Consider the following 20213-nt stretch of genomic DNA (forward strand, 5'->3'; position numbering starts at 1 on the left):
AGAAAGTGTGGGGGAGTGGTGAAAGAATCACAAGAATAAGAAGGAATTTAAAAAAAAGAAGCCGATTAGTGAAAAAAAAAACTTTATGAAAGCGCTCCCTTATGATTCAGGAACTCCATGAGCGTCTCGATTTCCAGATTGATGTTCGCTGTGGCACGACGGATGCGTTGAGCGATTTCATCAGTCTCACAGTCGTCGAACGAGCGGCCACAGAATGAGGCGACCATTGCTTGCGCTTGTGCGTCCTCGCTGGAATTTTAATTAGTCTTTAATTAGAGTGATTAGTAGTTGTTATGTTTGTTTAGTTGAGTTTGTTAAAAAAGGCTCATGCATAGAGAGTGTTAGAATTGAAAGACGGTAATTTCAGAAAATTAGTTACAGTTTTCCAAAAACTGTATAACTAGTCTTGTAGATCAAATCTAGCCTGAGATTTGAGATATGACGCTTTAAAGCTAAACAGTGAGGTAGCGAGAGAATGGGAGACGCAGAGAAGCTAGACACCATCCTCTTTTTGCACACTCTCTCGCTGCCCAACTTTGAAGGCGTATAGATCAAAAACAGGAGACGCTATCAAAAAGTTGTCAACTACAAAAATATAGAGGCAAATGTGATAAATATTTTTGTAGTTAACAACTTTTTGATAGCTATTCACGTTCTTGAGATATGCACCTTCAAAGCCAGGCGCTTAAAGCGACGAGAGGGAGAGAGACGCAGAGAAACGAGAGTGTCTACTTTCTCTGCGTCTCCTGGTGTGATAAACTTTACTAAAAGCGTCATATCTCAAGAACGTGAATAGCTATCAAAAAGTTGTCGACTACAAAAATGAAGATCTGGGTATGATCCATGCTTCTGCAATTCTAGAATTCCTGAAATTTGGAAATCTGAGAAAAATTTACTCGTTTTTACAACATATAGTTATTTCAGTGCAATTAACAGAGGGTTAGCAACATTCGCATTAGAATATGTACAAGACGTCTCGGTTTTGAAACGTTTCGAAACGATGCAATATTTTGTTATAACTTCAAGTGCGCTCTGCTAGACTTAGACGAATTCGCCGATAGAGTGCGCTCTGTCGGCCAATCAAAATTTTCCTCCATGGAGCGCATTTGCTTTCTTTTCCAGAAAATTTCATGTGTGCTCTAAGCACAATACAGTATCCATTCTTACTAATAGCACGGCATGCTTCTTACAACCGGGCTCTACCGAAACCTAAGAGAAAAAGAGACATTTTTCAAAGACTTTTCGGTGAAGCGCAGTTGTAAGAATTGTGAAATAATTTTCTACGGAAAGATAGCGAAAGCGAGATGCGGGAGAGGCTACCTGGCAACTGACACATGAGACCCGGCCTTCTTTCCGCCATCCGACGACGACGATCTCAACAGTTTATCCCTCAGCTCGTGCAAATCAATGAAGCTTCGTCGCTTCGACGGAGTCGATCGGATTTTGTGTGGAGTCGCGGTGAGATCCAACTGTTTCAACGCATCATTCAGATCTCCGCATTTTGTGCGTAGATCAGAGAAGTGGAGGATCGTATCTTTGACGATTTCATGGATTTCTGCCACCCAGAATTTCATTGAGAGACCCAGAGCTCGACGACATTCGTTGATGAAGAGCTGCGACTGGGCGACCGCCTGGAAATTAGAGATATTTATAAAATTATTAGCTGAAAATGCGTTGTTCAAAATTTTTGCAAAAATTTCTTTCGATACAGCGCCGTACCTAAGAACAAAACTTTACAATAGACTTTTTGATTGAAAAAAGAGAGGGGCGGAGCTTAAAGATCCTAAAATTAACCAAATTTTCGAAAAATTTGAGGAAAAACACGCTGAAAATCTTTATTTTTAATGACTTGGCACGGTGACAGGAGGCTCCGCCCCTTTTCTCAAATTTTACAATTTTCTTGTAGATCAAAACCAGCTCTCCATTTTTGTAGTTGACAACTTTTTGATAGCTGTTCACGTTTTCGAGATACGAATGGTCAAAGTTTGTCACCTGGAGGAGAGACGCAGAGAAACGAGGGTGTCTCGTTTCTCTGCGTCTCTCTGCGCATCTCTGTCTCACGTGGCACAGGTCGCCGTTTTTAATGACGCATATCTCAAGAACGGGAATAGCTATCAAAAAGTTGTTAACTACAAAAATGGAGAGCCGGTTTTGATCTACAAAACTATATAAATTTCAAAAGTTTTGGACTAGAGAAGAAGCCGAGACGCTCTCTCAAACTTTGGTATTTTTTCAAAAAAAAAAACACGATTTTTTTTCAAAATCCCTACCTTATCCAAATGATGATTATTCCAAAGTTGCAAATAATCTCCCTTATGATCTACATGTGGACTCCAATCCATAATTGCACACCAGTCCTTCATCAGCAGAGGCTCCACCTTAATTCCAGCTTGAAGCATACACAGAATCCCTTGTTTCGTGTACAAATCTCCTCGATTCAAGTGTGGGTACAAGAACTTGACGGTCATTTTCACATCGACTTTTTTGATCTCCTTGCGGACTTTGCTGAGGAGTAATCCGAGTAATTTGGCGCACGCCTTATTACTCTTACACTCATCTACCACCTCACATTTCGGCTCACAATCCTGATGAAAGCACGGGGATTTTGAGACGAAAATCTGGATTTCATGAAGGTCGACGGTGTATTTGGAGATCAAATCGTAGATCGCCGCGACCAATTGCTCTTCGACATGAGGCTCCCCTTTTGATTCATGATAGAAATCGCCTCGATAGACATAGTCCTCTCCGATAAGCGTCACAATCAACCCAGACGACTCGTGCTTGTGCTCGAGGAAACAGTTCTGGACGTGTTTTGGGACGGAAAATTTCGATGCTCCATTCGTACAGTCTCCGGAACATTTACAGGCGGCCGAGCAGAAACCGTAGACTGTCCGACACGCGCATTCTTTCTTCACACATTGCTTTTTGCCTTTTGCACATTGACATCCGGAAGTGGGTTTGGCCACTTTTGCCAGTTTTTTTGGGGCTTCCTGCAAATTTGGAAAATGTGTTTTTTTGTCAACAAGTTGTGGGTGTGTGTGTTAAATCGTGTGTTTTTGTCAACAACTTGCGTGTTTTTCAACAAGTTGTGTTTTCTTGTGAAATCGTGTGTTTTTGTTTTCCCACAAGTCGTGTTTTTTCAACAAGTTGTGTTTTCTTTAAAGAAATCATGTGTGTTTTTTTTTGTAAAACCGTGTGTTTTCCCACAAGTTGTGTTTTTGTCGTCAACAAGTTGTGTTTTTTTTAAATCGTGTGCTTTTGTCAACAACTTCTGTTTTTTCAACAAATTGTGTTTTTTTTTCAACAAATTGTGTTTTTTTTTCAACAAATTGTGTTTTTTGGACAATTGTGTGTTTTACCACAAGTTGTGTATTTTGTGAAATCGTGTGTTTTCCCACATATTGTGAGTGTGTTTTGTGATATCGTGTCGGTTTTTTCAACAAGTTGTGTTTTTGGTAAAATAGTGTGTTTTTGTCCACAAGTTATTTGTATATAGGAAACAAGCTATCGTTTGTTTACCCACAAGTTGCGTTTTTCGTGAAGCCTTGTGTTTTACCACAAGTTGTGTGTGTGTGTGTTTTCAGTTTTTTTACTACAACTTGTGTATTTTTAACACGCATGTCTTTCTTATCAACTGCAACAAAATGAGGTTTTTCAACAAGTTGTGTTTTTTCAACAAGTGGTGTTTTTTTAACAAGTTGTGTTTTCTCGCCAATTTCTTTATGTGCATGTGTGTGTGTGTTTTTTTTTGCCACAACTTGTGTGTCCCCGTGTGTGTACCTCCTCACCAACCTTATTCTTACAAATCTGCTTACACGCGCATAACTTGCTGCACCCCTCCTTTATCCTCAAACAATCGCATCTCTCGGATTTCGAGCACGCATTTTTCGCCGGTTTCGCCGGATCCACCTCACACGAACACTTGCAAATCGCCTGATTGAGACAGTCCCCTCGGTATCTGGAAAATTTCAAATTTCGCGGGTTTTTATTTTACGAAAAATCTTCTTATTCCCAATTGGACAATTGAGCCTTTTTAGAGTGCACTCGTGATATTTGATATGTTGTTGTGAGTATAGATGGGAGAGAGGGAGAAGATGTGTAAGTGTGGGTACGAAAATTTGCATTTTCGAAGAATTGGAGAGGATTTTTATACTATAGCGTGCCATGGACTCATTATACATCAAATAGCTTCAAATTGTTATTGGTTGTGTAGATCAAACCTAGCGCTACATTTTTGTAGTAGAAAGTTTTTTGATAGCTATTCACGCTTTCGAGTTATAAGCGTTCGAAGGTTGGAGTGAGAGGGAGAGAGACGCAGAGAGGGCAGACACTCTCGCTTCTCTGCGTCTCCTCTCTCACGCACTCTCTCGCCCGAAATGTGACCATCTTTAAAGGCGCATAACTTAAAATTGTGAATAGCTATCAAAAAGTTGTCAACTACAAAAATGTAGGTCTAGTTTTGATCTATCTGAAAATATAAAAATTGGAAAAAAATGGGCGGAGCCTGGCACCGTGCCAAGTCTGAAAATTAAGGATTTTCCACTGATATTTCGGAAAAATGTGTTCTTTCCTAATTTTTTTTTCAAAAAATTTGGTCAATTTTACGATTCGAATTTTTTTTTCATTTAACAGTGCGAGTGCCGATTTTAAAGGATCAAATTTGTTCACAAAAAACAAAAAGCTATGTATTTTTGGATAATCAGAAAGAAAGTAGAAAGAAAGGACGTAAGGAAGTTTTTTGTCAAAAAATTACAAAAAATTAGTAAAAAAAAAGCTACCTGTCACTAGATGATCACTAGATAAATAACATCTACGGCTCAGTGCTTGGTAATCATAATAGGTTAATTTAGATTGCCTATTTTTCAAAATGTTTTGTATTAAATTTGAGACAACGTTTTAAACTTCAATTTGACCAAAAATCACCTCAAAACACTAACTGAGATATGAGATATGTACAAAAGTTTATTCTTTAAAAAAACAAAAGTTGCTCAACTTTGAGAGCCCGCATTAGTGTCTTGAATGATTCAAAACCATTTGAAATTATATTCACCATGTAGATCAAATTTAGCCCTTTATTTATGTAGTTGACAGCTTTTTGATAGCTATTCACGCCTTTGAGATATGCGCCTTTAAAGTTTGGTACCTTGAGGAGGAGACGCAGAAAAATCAGACACTCTCGCTTCTCTGCGCCTCTTCTCTCAGCTACCAATCTTCAAAGCCTTGTATCTCAAAAGCGTGAATATCTATCAAAAAGTTGTCAACTACAAAAATGAAGATCTGGTTTTGATCTACATAACCAATCTGGTCATAGACTCACCTTGTACTCTCACAATGCTCATCACACGTCTTCCTTGCCGCCACACATGGACATGTGTCCGCACTGCATCGTCCTGAAAGTGAACAAAATCAAATAGTATGCACGTCACGTTTCTTACAACCGCGCTCTACCTAAACCGAAGAAAATTGTGTGCGAAATTGAGAGACTCAGAGAAAAAGAGACATTTCTCAAGAGCATTTTGGGGGAGTGCAGTTGTGAGAACTGTGTCGAGTTAATAATTTTCATCAATATTCTGGGACTCACCTTGCGACGCGATACACTCGCAACAATAATTAGTGGCTCTGCTCATTTCGGAAGCCATCTCGCTCGTCTCACGTCGTCTTCTGCGCACCGCCGCCGGCGTCGCCTCACTCTCCGAGATATCCAATTTCGACGCTGTGTTGGAAGCTTGTATGTGTGTGGTCCCAAAAAATCCGGAAATTGGGGTCTAAATTGACGACCGGCGGATAGATTGATGGTGACACAACAAATTTGATGACTATTTTGTTGGAGTTGGCGGTGCGGTCCTTTAAAAAAAAGTAAAGTGCGTTTCGGAAAAAGTGAAATAAAATTATTCGAAGACGTCGTCGGTCGGAAAACAAAATCTCGTTAATCTTGCACATGGCTTAGGGAAGGTGTCAAACGGAACGACTCATTAGGCATGGAGAGGGAGAAAAGAAAAAGGAGACGTAAAGGGCGGAAGGAAAGGAGAGAAGGAGTAATTGTAGGGTGTGGACGCTCTATGGGAGAAGGTTTTTTGGGTTTTGGATAGGATTAGTACCTTCGGAGGGCTTATATAAGGTAGGAGAGGTCGTTATGGGTTTTTTGTGAGAAAGCTAATCAAAAGTAATCAAAACTAGTACGAATTTAATCAAAAGTGTAATATCTGGGAAGTAGAAAAAAAATTGGGGTGGAGTTGATTGGAAGTAGGCGAAAAAACTGGCTTGAGCCAAATCATAAAAATCTGAAATTTTTGAACAAGTTTTCAGTACAGATTTAGAATCCTCATGACGTCACCAAAACTCAAAAATGGCCAAAAATTTATTCTAGCCAGGTCCGCGACACATTAGCGGATAGCAATCCCGCCCGTGCCAAATCACGAATATAGAACTTGCCAAGATCTACATTTTGGTATACTTTTCAGCTCACAATATTGAGTTTAAAGCGAGTTACGAGCCGGTTCATGTCGGCCCGGTTGGGTCCGATTTAACAAGTATGCTATTAAGAACGACCTTCAATAATTATCATCAATATCATCGATTATACAGTACCAGACAAAAAGGTATCAACTTTGGATGTTTTCAGTGTAAAATGGTCAACTTTAAGAGTGTGCCGTAGTAATTCTGAATGTCACACCATGAAAATTTTTTAATGAAACATATAGATTGAACGTAGAGCTCCATTTTTGTAGTTGACAACTTTTTTGTATGAACACTCCCTAAAGAGTTATGGTTATTTTAAGACGACAGCTCAAAAATCGCACAAATTTGCACTAAAATTGGTCGATTTAAGAGAGAAATTACTTTGTCGATATATAACTTGCTAGGGAGTGTCCGTACAAAAAAGTTGTCAACTACAAAAATGGAGATTTACCTTTGATCTGTACGATCCATAAAAAGTGTACTTGATGGGACAATAAGAATAACCACAACACACTCTCAAAGTTGCACATTTTCAACTGAAAAAACCAAAACTTAATATACTTTTGAGCGGTACTATAGCTGATATTTGTTCGATATTGTCAGCAATTTTACCCCAAAACAAGCCGAAAGACCTTAACCGATGAACAACTCATGTCGGGGGGAGGCGGCCAAATAAAACCTCGGAACATGAGCATTTCACAAGTTTTTCCTTCTTCTTCGTTCTTCCCCCTAACACATTTCTCATGGCGCCCCCCTCTCTTTAGTCAGTTCCCATCCGCGCGCCTTTCGCCACATTTGTCCCACGAGAGTCAGTAAAAGTAATCTATCGTCGTCTTCAGGATGTGTGTGTGCTTCACCACTAACTCTTCTTGCGCCAAAGATGACAACCAGATAAACTAGAAAGCCTCTCAGAGGGTGGTCCCTTTTTCAAGGATGTATGAATGTATGCATGTGAGCAAATATTTTGTGGTGGGATAAATCTGGAGGGGAATTGAAGAGGAAGATTAAATGAAACAAGAAGACAAGGCTTTGAGCGAAAGCTGAAGACGTGAAGATTCAGAATCTGTTTTCAAATTTTTCATAGAGTGAAAATGACCCGAGTTATGAGCCCAAGAATGTTCAAAGCACTGTAGTTTGGTTAATTTTGCTCCTTGACAAGTTTTGAGTCCAGATTCAGAATCCTCATGAAAATGTGAATTGGGATCAGGAATTTCATCTTGATAAGTTCAACACTGGCGATTCCGACGATGGCTTGGAAGCCTGGAAACGGGGGGAATTTTCGTGATTATTCAAAATGAAATTTATATGGTTGGAAAACTGAAAATGTGAGGATTCTGAATCTGTTCTCAGATTTTTGAAAATGTCGAATCGGATATTAAAACTCACTTTGAAAATTTAGGAAAAGTTGCTTGCAAACTACTGAACATTTAAATTTACCATCTGACTCCATTTTCAAAATTAATAGAAACTTACTAGAAAGGTGAAGCTATAAATGTTCTAAATCAAGTTAAATACTTTTTCTTAGCGTCCAGAATGTATTCAGGCTGGAATTCTCAAAATTTAAGAACAGTTTATAGATATATATGACACGAAATCTAAACTCATGAGGATTCTGAATCCGTACTCAAAATTTGTCTGGAAGCAAAAGGAGCCAAGTTACAGTGCTTTGAACATTCAAGACCTCAAAACTCAGTTCATTTTAAATATCTAGACGAAATTTGAGTAAAGATTCTGAATCCTAACGATGGTTGTTTTCGATTCATATAAGGCTTTTGAGTATTCAGTGCATTGTACCCTCAACTCAATTGGATTTGACCTTAGACTAAAATTAAGGTGACGATTTCTACATCCAACATTTCTAGACATGATTTAATCATGACATTGGTTGCAGCTAAAGAAAAAATACAGGAAAATATGAAAAAAGAGCAAAAATGTTATCAAAATTCCATCATGGTTAGGAAGTTGAATTCATGAGGATTCTGAATCTGTACCTAAAACTTGCCTAGGAGCAAAATGAGCCGAGTTACATCGCTTTGAACATTCTTGTGCTGATAACTCGGTTTAATTTCACTCTAGGAGAAATCTAAAAACGGATTCAGAATCCTCACGTCTTCAGTTTTTTGGCAACATATGAATTGTTCGGAAAAGTTTATAAAAAATAGTTTCAGCGGATGGATTTTGCCTAGAGTCTGAAGATAAACTTCTTTAAGCATTTCTGAGTGAGAAGTCCTGTATCTCGAATTCTGTTGATATTCTGAAAAATCGAAAAACGGATTCAGAATTCTGAAGTCTTCAGCTTTGTAGATGTATTGTAGATCGCTGATTGTCCAAGACACAAGGACCCGGTGGTTGCAAGAAAAAAAAAACAAAACAAAAAGGAAACTTTTTTTTCGAAAAACTGGAGCTGGAGCAAATTGAATTAGGGCTCGGGTTTAAATTAGACCCACCGCTCCCCGAGAGGGATCTAAACTCTAAAAATGTTGTCCCTCTATACTAGACACCTCACACGAACACACATCAATATATATATAAATGAAAATGAGAAACGGAAGAGAGGAGGTCTGGTAAGGGGAAGGGAATGAGCAAGAAAGAAAGACAAAATGTCCATTGAAACATGAAGAAGCCGTCGATGTGAGGAGGAGGAGGAGGAGGACCGCTGGGGTACTGGTGTTGTTGTTGTGCATGTGTGTGTGTGTGTGCTCCGGCTCCAAGCCCTCTCCCCGTGCCGTCTGCGTCTCTCTCACACTCTCTCGCTTCTATATTTGGCAATTTGCCAGTTGTGAAGAAGTCGAAGCCCCCTCCGTCTTTCGTTTAGGCTGGAGAGAGAACGAGAAAGAAAAGAAGGGGAAAAGAGGAAGAGCATCTTCTGGGATTGGAGCAGAGAACAGAAGATTATGCGAGGTTCGTTTCGAGAAAATGCGAAGGATGTAGAACGGAACTTGTCGGTTAGGTTTTTGTGTAGTTTCAGGAGGTTTTTCAGATTCCGGTTTAGCAAAGCCTAAAACAGGTCAATTTTCAGATTTACCTAGTAACATTTAAACGAATCAAGAAATCTGAAGATGTTAGGATTTAGAATCTGTTTACCAACTTTTCATAGTGTGAAAATTAACCGAGTTACGAGATCGAGAATGTTCAAAGCGCTGTAACTTGGTTCAATTTGCTCATAGACAATTTTTGTAAACAGATTCAGAATCCTCATGAATTCAGCTTTCTAGCCATAACCAAAATTATTCATTACTGTACCAGCTGAAAACTTTAAAACAATAAAACTAACTATTCCCCTGAATGAACCTCTTTGAACGAGGATATAAGCATGATAAAAATGAAAACCCATCACAGTACTAAAAATAGTTTTAAAACATTGTTTTTTCATATAAAACCGGCTGATTTTTCAGTTGACCGTTGAATTCAATATCAGATTGCTTAAAGTTCGCTAAATTTTTTTGTTTTCAAATTTTAGCCAGGATCAGAACGAACTGAATTACAAAGTATTGAACTGAGCTAACTTTTTCAATTTTCACGGTCAAAATGCTTTTTCATGACTACCGTAACTTTGTAAAGGTGTAAAAATCACAATAAAAATTTCATAATTTGTAATTTCTATGCCTGGAAAGCTGAATTCATGAGAATTCTGAATCTGAACTCAAAACTTGTCTAGGAGCAAAATGAACCAAGATACAGCGCTCACACTAGAAAAATTTCGAAGGCAGATTCAGAATCCTCACGTTTTCAACTTTCCGGCTAATTTGAAGACTATGTAGCCCATTTTTTCGAAAATCATAGTTTTTTTTTCCTGTTTCCATCTTTCAGGACCCCCTTTTCTTCACAACATTAAACTTCTTCCAAAAATTACATTAACCCAACAAGTGTCTGTTCCTTCCCCTTCATTCCCCCTCTCTTCCCATCCCCCCTTTTCATCGTTCAATTCGTAATTGCATGCATGTAGGCGTCCCCCCTCCTCCGTCCGAACTGGTCTTGAAATGACAGATGGTGTGTAGACGACTCCTTACTGATGAATGTTGCCCCCCTCGTCGAGCCCCCCCACGAGCCCCGCAACACAACTCGCATCAAGTACCTTTGACTAATGAGGAGGGGTGTGTGTGAAGCGGAACGAGTTAGTTGGCATTGAATAGAAAATAATAGAAGAAGGGAAGGGGGGTTCTTGGAAGAGTATGCGGAACAGCCAGAAAGAGGAGATGTGGAAAAGTTTAAACATTCATCTAGTGGCAACTATGGTCAAAAACAATTGTCCGTATGAGCCGTCCATGTGGAGTTATGAATGGTTGAAGTTTGTCAGTGTAAACTTGCACTGACCAAATTTTGGTCACTGTAACAATGTACACTGGTCAACTTGTACGTGTTGGAAAGATGAAGACGTGAGAATTCAGAATCTTGTGCAACCACCTGATCCTAGTGTCCTGGACAATCATTTTCGATTTGTCTAGAACGCTGAAGATGTGAGGATTCTGAATCCGTTTTTAGATTTTTCAGAATATCAACAGAATTCGGGATACAGGACATCTCACTCAGAAATGCTTAAAGACGTTTATCTTCAGATTCTAGACAAAATTCATCCGCTGAAACTATTTTTTATAAACTTTTCTGAACAATTCATACGTTGCCAGAAAACTGAAGACGTGAGGATTCTGAATCCATTTTCAGATTTCTTTTAGTGTGAAAATGAACCAAGATATGAGCTCAAGAATCTTCAGAGCACTGTAATTTGGTTCATTTTGCTCCTATACAAGTTTTGAGTACAGATTCAGAATCCTCATGAATTCAGCTTTCCAGGCATAGAAATCATAAAAATTATAAAACTTTATTGTGACTTTTAATGCTTTACAAAGTTACGGTAGTCGGTTTGAGCTTCAAGAATTAGGCTTTTTGAAAAAGTGGGTTCTGTTCAGAAGCTCACGAAAGAGTGACGGAAGAACAGCCATCCAGGAAGAGAACATGTGGAAAAGTTGAAGCATGTGGCAAACATGAAAAAAAACCTTTGTAATTGGACAGTTTTTGATACTATGATACTATGACTATAGTCAAAAACAATTTACAAACCAACTTCTACTCTTTATGCTCTTCAGAAAGGTGACCTACCAAAAGTGGCTAACTACAAAAATGTATCCATAGTCTTATCATACTTATCTGAAATCTATCTTCGTGTGTGACTTTGGAGAGAATTGCATGGTTTTTAAGTTTCCAGCAGGTACAGTACGCCTATGAAGATCATAAGACACCACTTTTAAAAATAAAACACGTCTGTCTGAAAATACACATATCACAGAACATTCAACATTGTATGACGGCGTCACTTGACCCGCCCGCCCGCTTCCCTTCTTCAGAAATACCTAAACTATCAGAATTTTGATAAGACACCTCACCTACTTCTTTGGATTCTTGAACAGCCTAACACGTCTAGATGACGTCTTGAAGTCAAAAATAATCCTTTCATTTTTGAACTCGGAACAAGGGAAAGTAGGTTTACGGTTGTTCCGGAGACACTGTGATGGTGGAAGATCAGAGTTTTCGCTATCTTCTTTTGGTTCTGGTCGAAGATAAGAAGTGAGATCATTTTCACTTTCTTCGTCACCTATTTTAACAGCCGGAAGACGATGATGTGAAGATTTTTGGAATATCTGAAATAGCACGTTGAATCGAGAGACGTAGAGAGAATGATCTGGAGTACAGTATACCCATAAGTTGAGAGAGTAAGGGTCTAATAGAGAGACGCAGAGAAGGAGTACGGTACAAATTTGAGATACCGAAGCTGAGATAGTATGGGGAATGGAGTGACGCAGAGAAAACTATGAGAATTTTTGAATAGTAAAAAACCGATCGGTAAACACCAATACACATCAGGAACGGAATACAATTTTCACAATTTTTATGAGAACCGGATCCCCCCAAGTGTATATAGATTTATTGGGGGATCTACATAAATATCCATAGCTACTTTTTGTCTTTTTAATGCTGAAAGTTTTTTTTCAACTTTTTTCAACTTTTACCGCTTCTAACTGTGTTGCATAATGTCACAGCGGTCCAAAGTTGTTGTCAATGTGTAAATCAAATCTAGAGCTTTATTTTGGTATAAGAAACTCACATAAACTGTGATTAGAGCTTTTTTCAATTTCCATTAAAACGCTCTACTTTGAGTGTGTGTCGCAATATCAAAAACTGTCCGAATTCAAAAAGTTTTAACATTTTTGTGTAGATCGAACCTCGATCTTTATTTTTGTAGTTGACTACTTTTTGATAGCTATTCACGCTTTTGAGATACGCGCCTTTAAAGATGGCTACCTTAAACAAGAGGAGGGAGAGACGCAGCGAAGTCAGACACTCCCGCTTCTCTGCGCCCTCCTCTTCTCTCGCTGGCACGGCTACCAATCTTTAAAGAAGCATATCTCAAAAACGTGAATAGCTATCAAAAAGTTGTCAACTACAAAAATGAAGAGCTGGATTTGATCTACACAAAAAATGCAATTTTGAAAATAAAAGGGAAATATTGGAGACCATGACGCCCTGTCAAAGTTTGCTTATTTTTTGCGTATAATAATGGAGAAAAGTGATTTTTCCGTTTGTTTACTTCCAAAATTGCCTAACACCGTCATTTTGGTATTTGCTTTTCTGGTATTCGGTTTTATTGGAAGCCAAAAACCGGAGGGTCACGTCCACTTTTTGCACTGACCACGTCGTCAAAGTTGACATCATCCCAATTTTAGGAGAGAGAGAGAACTTGAATTTTTAGTGTTTGAACTGACACACGACGACACGGAGTGACCCCCACCACTAAATAAATTTATGTTGCATGAATGCAAATCCGTCTAGATTTGAGACTGGTCGTGCCGGGGGAGACGCATTTTTTGATAGGTACGTAGAGTAATAACGGTGGATTAGCATAGAGAAAAACATGATATAAAAACATGCACAAAACTGAGGAATTTATAGGTTTCTATGTTTTTAAGACCTCATACACTTTAAGAGCCCGTTACAGTGTCCAAAATAATCCGGATTGTTCCAAATTTGCATTTTTTGTGTAGATCAAAAATAGGGCTATATTTTTGTAGTTGACAACTTTTTCATAGCTATTCACGCTTTTGAGATATGCGCGCTTGAAGTTGAGAAGATAGGTGGAGAGACGCAGAGAAGCTAGACTGTCTGACTTCTCTGCGTCTCCCCTCCCCTCTCTTCTCTGCTGCCTAACTTAAAAGGCGCATATCTCAAAAGTGTGAGTAGCTATCAAAAAGTTGTCAACTACAAAAATGGAGCTCTTCATTTTATCTACACGAAAATATAAAAATCAAAAAATTCTGACAAACCTTGGCTACGTGCCAGACGGTTCAAGAACCCAACTTTTTTTGGATAAAAAAATATTTTTTGCCTTGAAATAAACGCTCTAAGGCAGCTTCCACAGCGCGATACCAAAATCAGATAGATTCTAAGGTGGTTACGGTACCGGTGGTAATGTACAAGTATTGTATTAGTCGAAATTTTGTTAAGGTCGAAATTTTCAACTTTTTGCGCAACTGCGCTCTGTTGAACTGTATGCTACAGTAAGACAACGACTACAGTAGTCCACATACTATACCGACACATCTACTACAGTAAGACAATGACTGATACAGTAAGACAATTACTACCGTTTTACTTCGTACGCCACGCGACCGGAACGCATCAGGCTCAACACTAGAAGTTAGACAGCGACTACAGTAAGACAGGTTTCAAAATTGAAATTTTTCTTAAATCTGGATTTCTTAGGACATGGTTACCCGAATAAAATTTACAAAGAAATTTTAAAGAAAATTTTCCGTGAGCCCCAACCCTTTGTTGACTCGTCGCTTTCTGATTTCGGCAAATTTGAAGACCCATTAAAACTTTCAAATTCGAAACCCCGAGGAGGCGTGGTCGGAAGTGATCGCATGGCCTCTCCCCGTCGAAATAGTGTGTTGGCCGAAGACGACGTCCTCCCCCAATTCTGACCGGTCAACTGTTTCTCAATGAGTATATTTTATATCTCGAGTATAAATATCATAGAGATTTCAGGTTTCCTCACTTTTCTTTAAAAGTTTACTTGTCTTCTTTGACACTTCTTCAGATGCCTAACCACGATTTGTTGTACCCTCTGAACTCGGATTGTTTTGTGGGCGGAGTCAAAGGGGGCGGAGCCAGGTGTCATTTGGTACCATTAACCTAACTGTGTATATAATGCTAACTCATTTGGGTTTGTTATCTATCTCATCGCAATTGGATTTTTTTACCTTCAATTAAAAAGACACTTAATTTTTAATTTTGCTGAAGTTTCAGAATGCTCGACATCCTCATCCAGTACTCTCCAAATTGGACGGAACACACGACATGGCTTGTCATTGTCGCCTTCATCTTTGCCTTCTTGGTTTCTTATGGAATGGGAGCCAACGATTCGTGCAATGACTGGGGACCGGCGGTGGGCGCCGGCACTGTCAAGTTGTATCAGGCGTATATTCTGTCGGGAATCTTGAATGTGGCGGGAGCCGTTTTGTTGGGTGAGTCGCATTAACATGTTCTTGTAGATCAAAATTTGCTCTTCATTTTTGTAGTTGAAAGTTTTTTGAGAGCTATGCAAGGTTTTGAGATACAAAGCTTTGAAAGTTGCGATTTTTTTCAACTATTTGAAAAAATTGAAAAACTTTAAGAGCCGACAACTATGTCCAAAATTGAATTATTTTTACAAAATTTAGTGGTTTGAGTAGATCAAATATAGCTCTTCATGTATTTGAGTTATGCGTCTTTAAAGATTGGTAGGAGGGAAGAGACGCAGAGAAGCGAGGGCATCTGACTTCTCTGCGTCTCTCCCTCCTCTTGTCTGAGGTAGCCATCTTTAAAGGCGCATATCTCAAAAGCGTGAAGCCCTATCAAAAAATTGTCTACTACAAAAATGAAGAACTGGTTTTGATCTACTTGTTAGTATAAATGTTTAATATAAAAGCGCTCTGAAGTTGCTCGGTGTGTAACTTTTTAAAAATGAATCAAAAACGTTTTAAAATAAACTCAAGTTACCAGAATTTTGCGGAGAATAAGATTTAATAAGATAAAAACAATTGTTTTTATAAATAAATAAAAAAGAAAATTTTAGAAGGAAAATCAGAAAAAAACTGAAGATTTTGAGTGAATCCTAATTTGTCTTAAAATGAAGCAACATTTAACAAAAATTGCTAAAAATGACAAGATTTTTTTAAACAAAAAAAATAATCTAAATTTTGGTTAAAACTAGAACTTCAATTATTTGCCATAATTTTGTAAGACATAGGGTAAGACATAGACAAAATTTTCTCAAAATGAACTAAAATTTGTCAAATATAACTCAAAAAGGTTGTACATTTCTGGAGAATAAAAATAATTAGATTTAAAATTCTTCGAAATTCATGATTTTAAGTATTGCCCTGTAACTTACCGTACCTTCAAAGATTGGTCAACAGAAAAAATTCGAATAATCCTTCATTGGTCATACTGTAGTCTCTTATCTGTGATCTACCAAGAAAAACTTTTGATCTTCCAATACTGACCGGTCAGCTGTATCCCTCTCTATCACTCATGGAACACCTTTTTTATTTCCGAGAGAGAGAGAGACATTTCGAGATTTCATCTCTCATATATGACCGGTCAGAAAAGAAGTGAAAGTGAGAATGAAATCATCAACAAAACATTTGCAGACAGACAGTAGTGGTCATGAGAGAGAGAGAGAGAGGTTTTTATTTTCATGAATAATTTATGACTTTTTTCATTGCGACAGTTAGTTTTTTGAAACAAAGGGATTGATGAAGTTTTACGTTTCCAAAATTGATAAAGAGAGGACAAAGAGGACAAGGTTACTGTAGTAGAAGTGGAACTGAGGGACTCGCTGAATTCATTGATGGGGAGATAGTGTAATAATGATCTCGATTTGCCCTTTCTTTGAAAATCGAAAGACTGGCGGACGTGATGTAGCAGACAGCGTGTGAGGGGCTTGTGATTTTAAGGCTACAGTAGTCCCTACAGTAGTAGGGACTACTGTAGCTGAGCGGATTTGACTATGCTCCTTTAAGGGTACTGTAGCATTCGGTACGGTAGTAAGGTTACGGTTAGGTAGGAGCTGGACTAAGCGCTTTCAAGGATACAGTACCCCTCGCTACAGTATTCCACCGCATTTGTTTTTTTGCACTTTTAAGGCTACAGTACTGGAAGTGAGGTTACTGTCAAGTCGATGAACAAGATATCGGAGCGTCGTTCAGGTCTACAAATGTTTTTGTGGATGCGCCTTTAAATTACGTAGTAAGGAAAAAGTTAGGTATCTGATCATGAGCTTATAGGATTTTTTTTCAAGAAAAGTAACAAAAATTAATGACGATACTCTACACGATGCTCTGAAATATCACAAGACAAAAAGAAAACTTTTTTCGAAAATTTAAGTTTATAAAAATTTTAAACCGTTTTGCATACTTTTCAACCGGGTCGACGCGTAACTCGTTTAAAACAAAATATTTTGAGCTGAAAAATATACCAAAATGTAGATCTCAGTGAGCTCTATGTTTCTGATGTAATACGGAAGGGATGGCTAATTGTTATTAGGAAAAAGTCCCAAAAAACGCGAAAATGACCAAAAAGCGATTCTAGCCCGGCCCGTGGGACATTAATAACTAACCATCCAACCCGTAGTAGGTCACAGACGTAGATCTCATTGAGATCTACATTTTGGTATATTTCATAATATTGAGTTTGAAGCGAATTATGCATCGGCCCGTATGTCTTAAATCTCAACAAATTTTTGTAATTTTCCAAAATCCCTATCCTCATCTCCCTTGTCTTCCAGGCTACAAAGTGGTCGAAACCCTCCGTACCGGAATCATCGAATTCGACATTTTCGACGTGTACGCCCAATACAACGCTACCACCAATCAATACGACACCGTCGACTTCTGTGGTAACTCAACGATAGTCGGCGGTTGGAAAGCGCCCGACATCCTGCCAGGAGCCACGCCTCTCGAATGTGCCAAGTACACCTCCATCGACTTTATGCTCACGCAAACCGCCTCTTTGGCTGGCTGCGCCGCGTTTATGATCCTCTCCTCGTGTTACAAAATCCCAGTGTCCGCGACACACGCCATCGTCGGAGCCTCCGTGGCCACGTCATTCTACATTCGTGGAAATGTTGGAATCAAGTGGGGAGAGATAATGAGTATCGTTGTCTCCTGGTTCATCTCCCCAATTATTGCTGGTGTCATCGCGGGATCCTTGTATTACATCGTCAAGTTTTCCGTCTTGATCCGTCAGGACACCTTCAAATGGGCTCTAAGACTTTGTCCAATTTTTATGTGCTTCACTTTGGTCGTTAACTTGTACGCCTGTATTTTCGATGGATCTAAGTGTGAGTTTTTTCATTCCGTCTCATTCCGTAGGGATTTGACAAGTGGGCGCACTTTCTAAATTCTAAATTCTTATTTTCCAGACCTCGGCCTTGACAAACTCAGCGCATTTGAAGCTCTTCTTGTGTCCGTTGCCATCGGAGTTGCCGGATGGGCTATTCTCACTTTCCCACTGAAAAATTGGCTTCCAAACCGTGCCAAGAAACTTTTCGACAAGGAAACTATCAAAATGCAGAAGAGATTGGAATCTGGAAAAGCGCCAAGTAAGTTGTGCATTTTTTTGAGTGCGCGATTGCTTACCTGTGAAAAACTGCAACTTTAAAACTGGTGTATCTCAAAAAGGGGAGGAGCTAAAAAAAAGTAATCAACCAAAAAAATGTAGAGCTTTAAATTTTACACATTTTACTAGTTGACAACTTTTTGATAGCATCAAAGCTAGAGGAGATACGGACGGTTAAAGTTTGGAGAGAGACACAGAGAAACGAGAGTGTCTAGCTGTCTGCGCCTCTCCGTCACCCCTTCAAACTTCCACTGTCCATATCTTCTCAGGGTAAAGAGCTATCAAAAAGTTGTCAACTAGAGAAATGTTTAAAATTTTAAGCTCTACATTTTTATTTGACCACTTTTTTCTAGCTCCTCCCTCTTTTGAGATATACCCGTTTTAAAGTTTGTTATTTGGGCTTTGAAAACAATGGAAAAAGAAAACACCTCAATAATGAATTTTCGTGGAAACTACAAACTGCACTACTTACAATCCTCCCCATTTTCAGAGGGCCACAAAATCACCGACATGCGTGAGCCAGACGTGGCCGATAACATCAAAGAGCTCCCATGGTACAAGTACTTCTGGGCGTACGTCCCGGAAGACCGTCTCACCAAAAAAGTGTTCAACACCCTTCAAATCGTCTCCTCCTCAATGCTCTCCTTCACCCACGGAGCCAACGACACCGGAAATACCATCTCTCCGCTGCTCGCCATCTGGCTCTGCTATGAATCTGGATACGCGTTCGGGAATGCGGAGACTCGCGACGACACTCAACTCCTCCTCGGCTATGGATCACTGGCGATGATCGTTGGATTCGTGACACTCGGCCATCGAACTATCAAACTTTTGGCCCATGAGATGACTGTCGATATGTCACCTATCTCTGGTTTCTGTATTGAAGTCGGTACTGCCTTCACGGTCTTGATCTGTGTCAAGATGGGTATCCCTATCTCATCCACTCATTGTACAGTCGGTGCAGTGGTATTCGTCGGAATGGCAAAGTCAACTAGTGAAGGTGTCTCGTTCGGAACATTCAGGAAGATCTGCTTCTTCTGGCTACTCTGCTTCCCTATGGCCGCTATCATTGGTGTGGGAACCACGATGATTCTTCAACAATTCCTATAGGTTTTTGTACATTTGTGACACACACCGGTGCCTTTTTCTGATTGAAAACGGGTTCTTCTCTTTCTTTTTCTCTTTTTGCGACTCACATTCCGTTACATGTTCAAACTGAATGCACAATTTCCTTTCTTTTTCTTCTCAATAAAAAAATACATACTTTAAATAACTTTGAATAATTTTGCCCTTATTTTGGTTCAGATCTATACCAATTCCGTTCCAGCCGGATGTGATTAGGACCATCACTAAATCATACTCGCGAACCGGACTAGCACTCGCTTCAAACTCAATATTATGAACTGAAAAAATTACCATAATGTAGATCACGACAAGTTCTATGTCTATGATATAATACGGGCCGGGATAAAATGTCAAAAAATGGTAAAAAACCCGTTTAGCCCGGCCCGCGGCACATTAAAAATTTGCCGTCCCGCCGTAGTGGGTCACAAAGATAGAACTCGTGAAGATCTACATTTTAGTATATTTTGCAGCACATAAGATTGCGTTTTAAGCGAGTGACGCGTCGGCCCGGTTAGCAAGTATGCTTGAAATCCGGAAATTTATTTTTTAACCTATGGTATCTGTAAAGCTTATTCATGGGCAGTCTCGATGAATCCTTAACGGCGTTACATTCTAAACATAAAATTTTTGAATAATTTTGCCCTTGTCTTTAGTTTAATCATCATTATTTTGGGTTCAGATCTATACCAATTCCGTTCCAGCCGGATGTGATTAGGACCATCACTAAAATCATACTCGCGAACCGAACTACCACGTAACTCGCTTCAAACTCAATATTATGAACTGAAAAATATACCAAAATGTGCATCACGGCGAATTCGATGTCAGTGATCTGCTACGGTCCGGACTATTCGTTAATGTGCCGCGGACCGGGCTATAATGCCTTTTCGTTTTTAGTAAGGAAGTGGTCAACGCGCAGCCACTTTTTGGTTCGATTCCGCCTTTAGTTTTCTAAATTTCTCTTTTTTTATCTA

At 39.1% G+C, this 20213-nt stretch overlaps 2 protein-coding genes across 2 annotated transcripts; one reads left to right on the forward strand and one right to left on the reverse strand.

The window, feature by feature from the left end:
- Positions 1 to 83: 83 nt before the first annotated feature.
- GCK72_016988 (uncharacterized protein) lies at positions 84 to 5639 on the reverse strand (the record flags this gene model as incomplete). Its single annotated transcript, XM_003104412.2, has 6 exons — positions 84 to 249; positions 1321 to 1631; positions 2271 to 2990; positions 3793 to 3958; positions 5318 to 5390; positions 5582 to 5639. The coding sequence occupies 6 exons, from the start codon at positions 5637 to 5639 to the stop codon at positions 84 to 86; spliced, it is 1494 nt and encodes a 497-aa protein (XP_003104460.2).
- Positions 5640 to 14761: 9122 nt separating this feature from the next.
- Positions 14762 to 19224, forward strand: GCK72_016989 (uncharacterized protein; the record flags this gene model as incomplete). The annotated part of the gene is made up of 4 exons (XM_003105865.2): positions 14762 to 14978; positions 17282 to 17836; positions 17918 to 18097; positions 18605 to 19224. 4 exons carry the CDS (start codon positions 14762 to 14764, stop codon positions 19222 to 19224), a joined length of 1572 nt encoding a protein of 523 aa, XP_003105913.2.
- Positions 19225 to 20213: the final 989 nt, after the last annotated feature.

This window comes from Caenorhabditis remanei, chromosome V, assembly GCF_010183535.1.
Source record: "Caenorhabditis remanei strain PX506 chromosome V, whole genome shotgun sequence".
In the NCBI taxonomy this organism is placed as follows: Eukaryota; Metazoa; Nematoda; class Chromadorea; order Rhabditida; family Rhabditidae; genus Caenorhabditis; species Caenorhabditis remanei.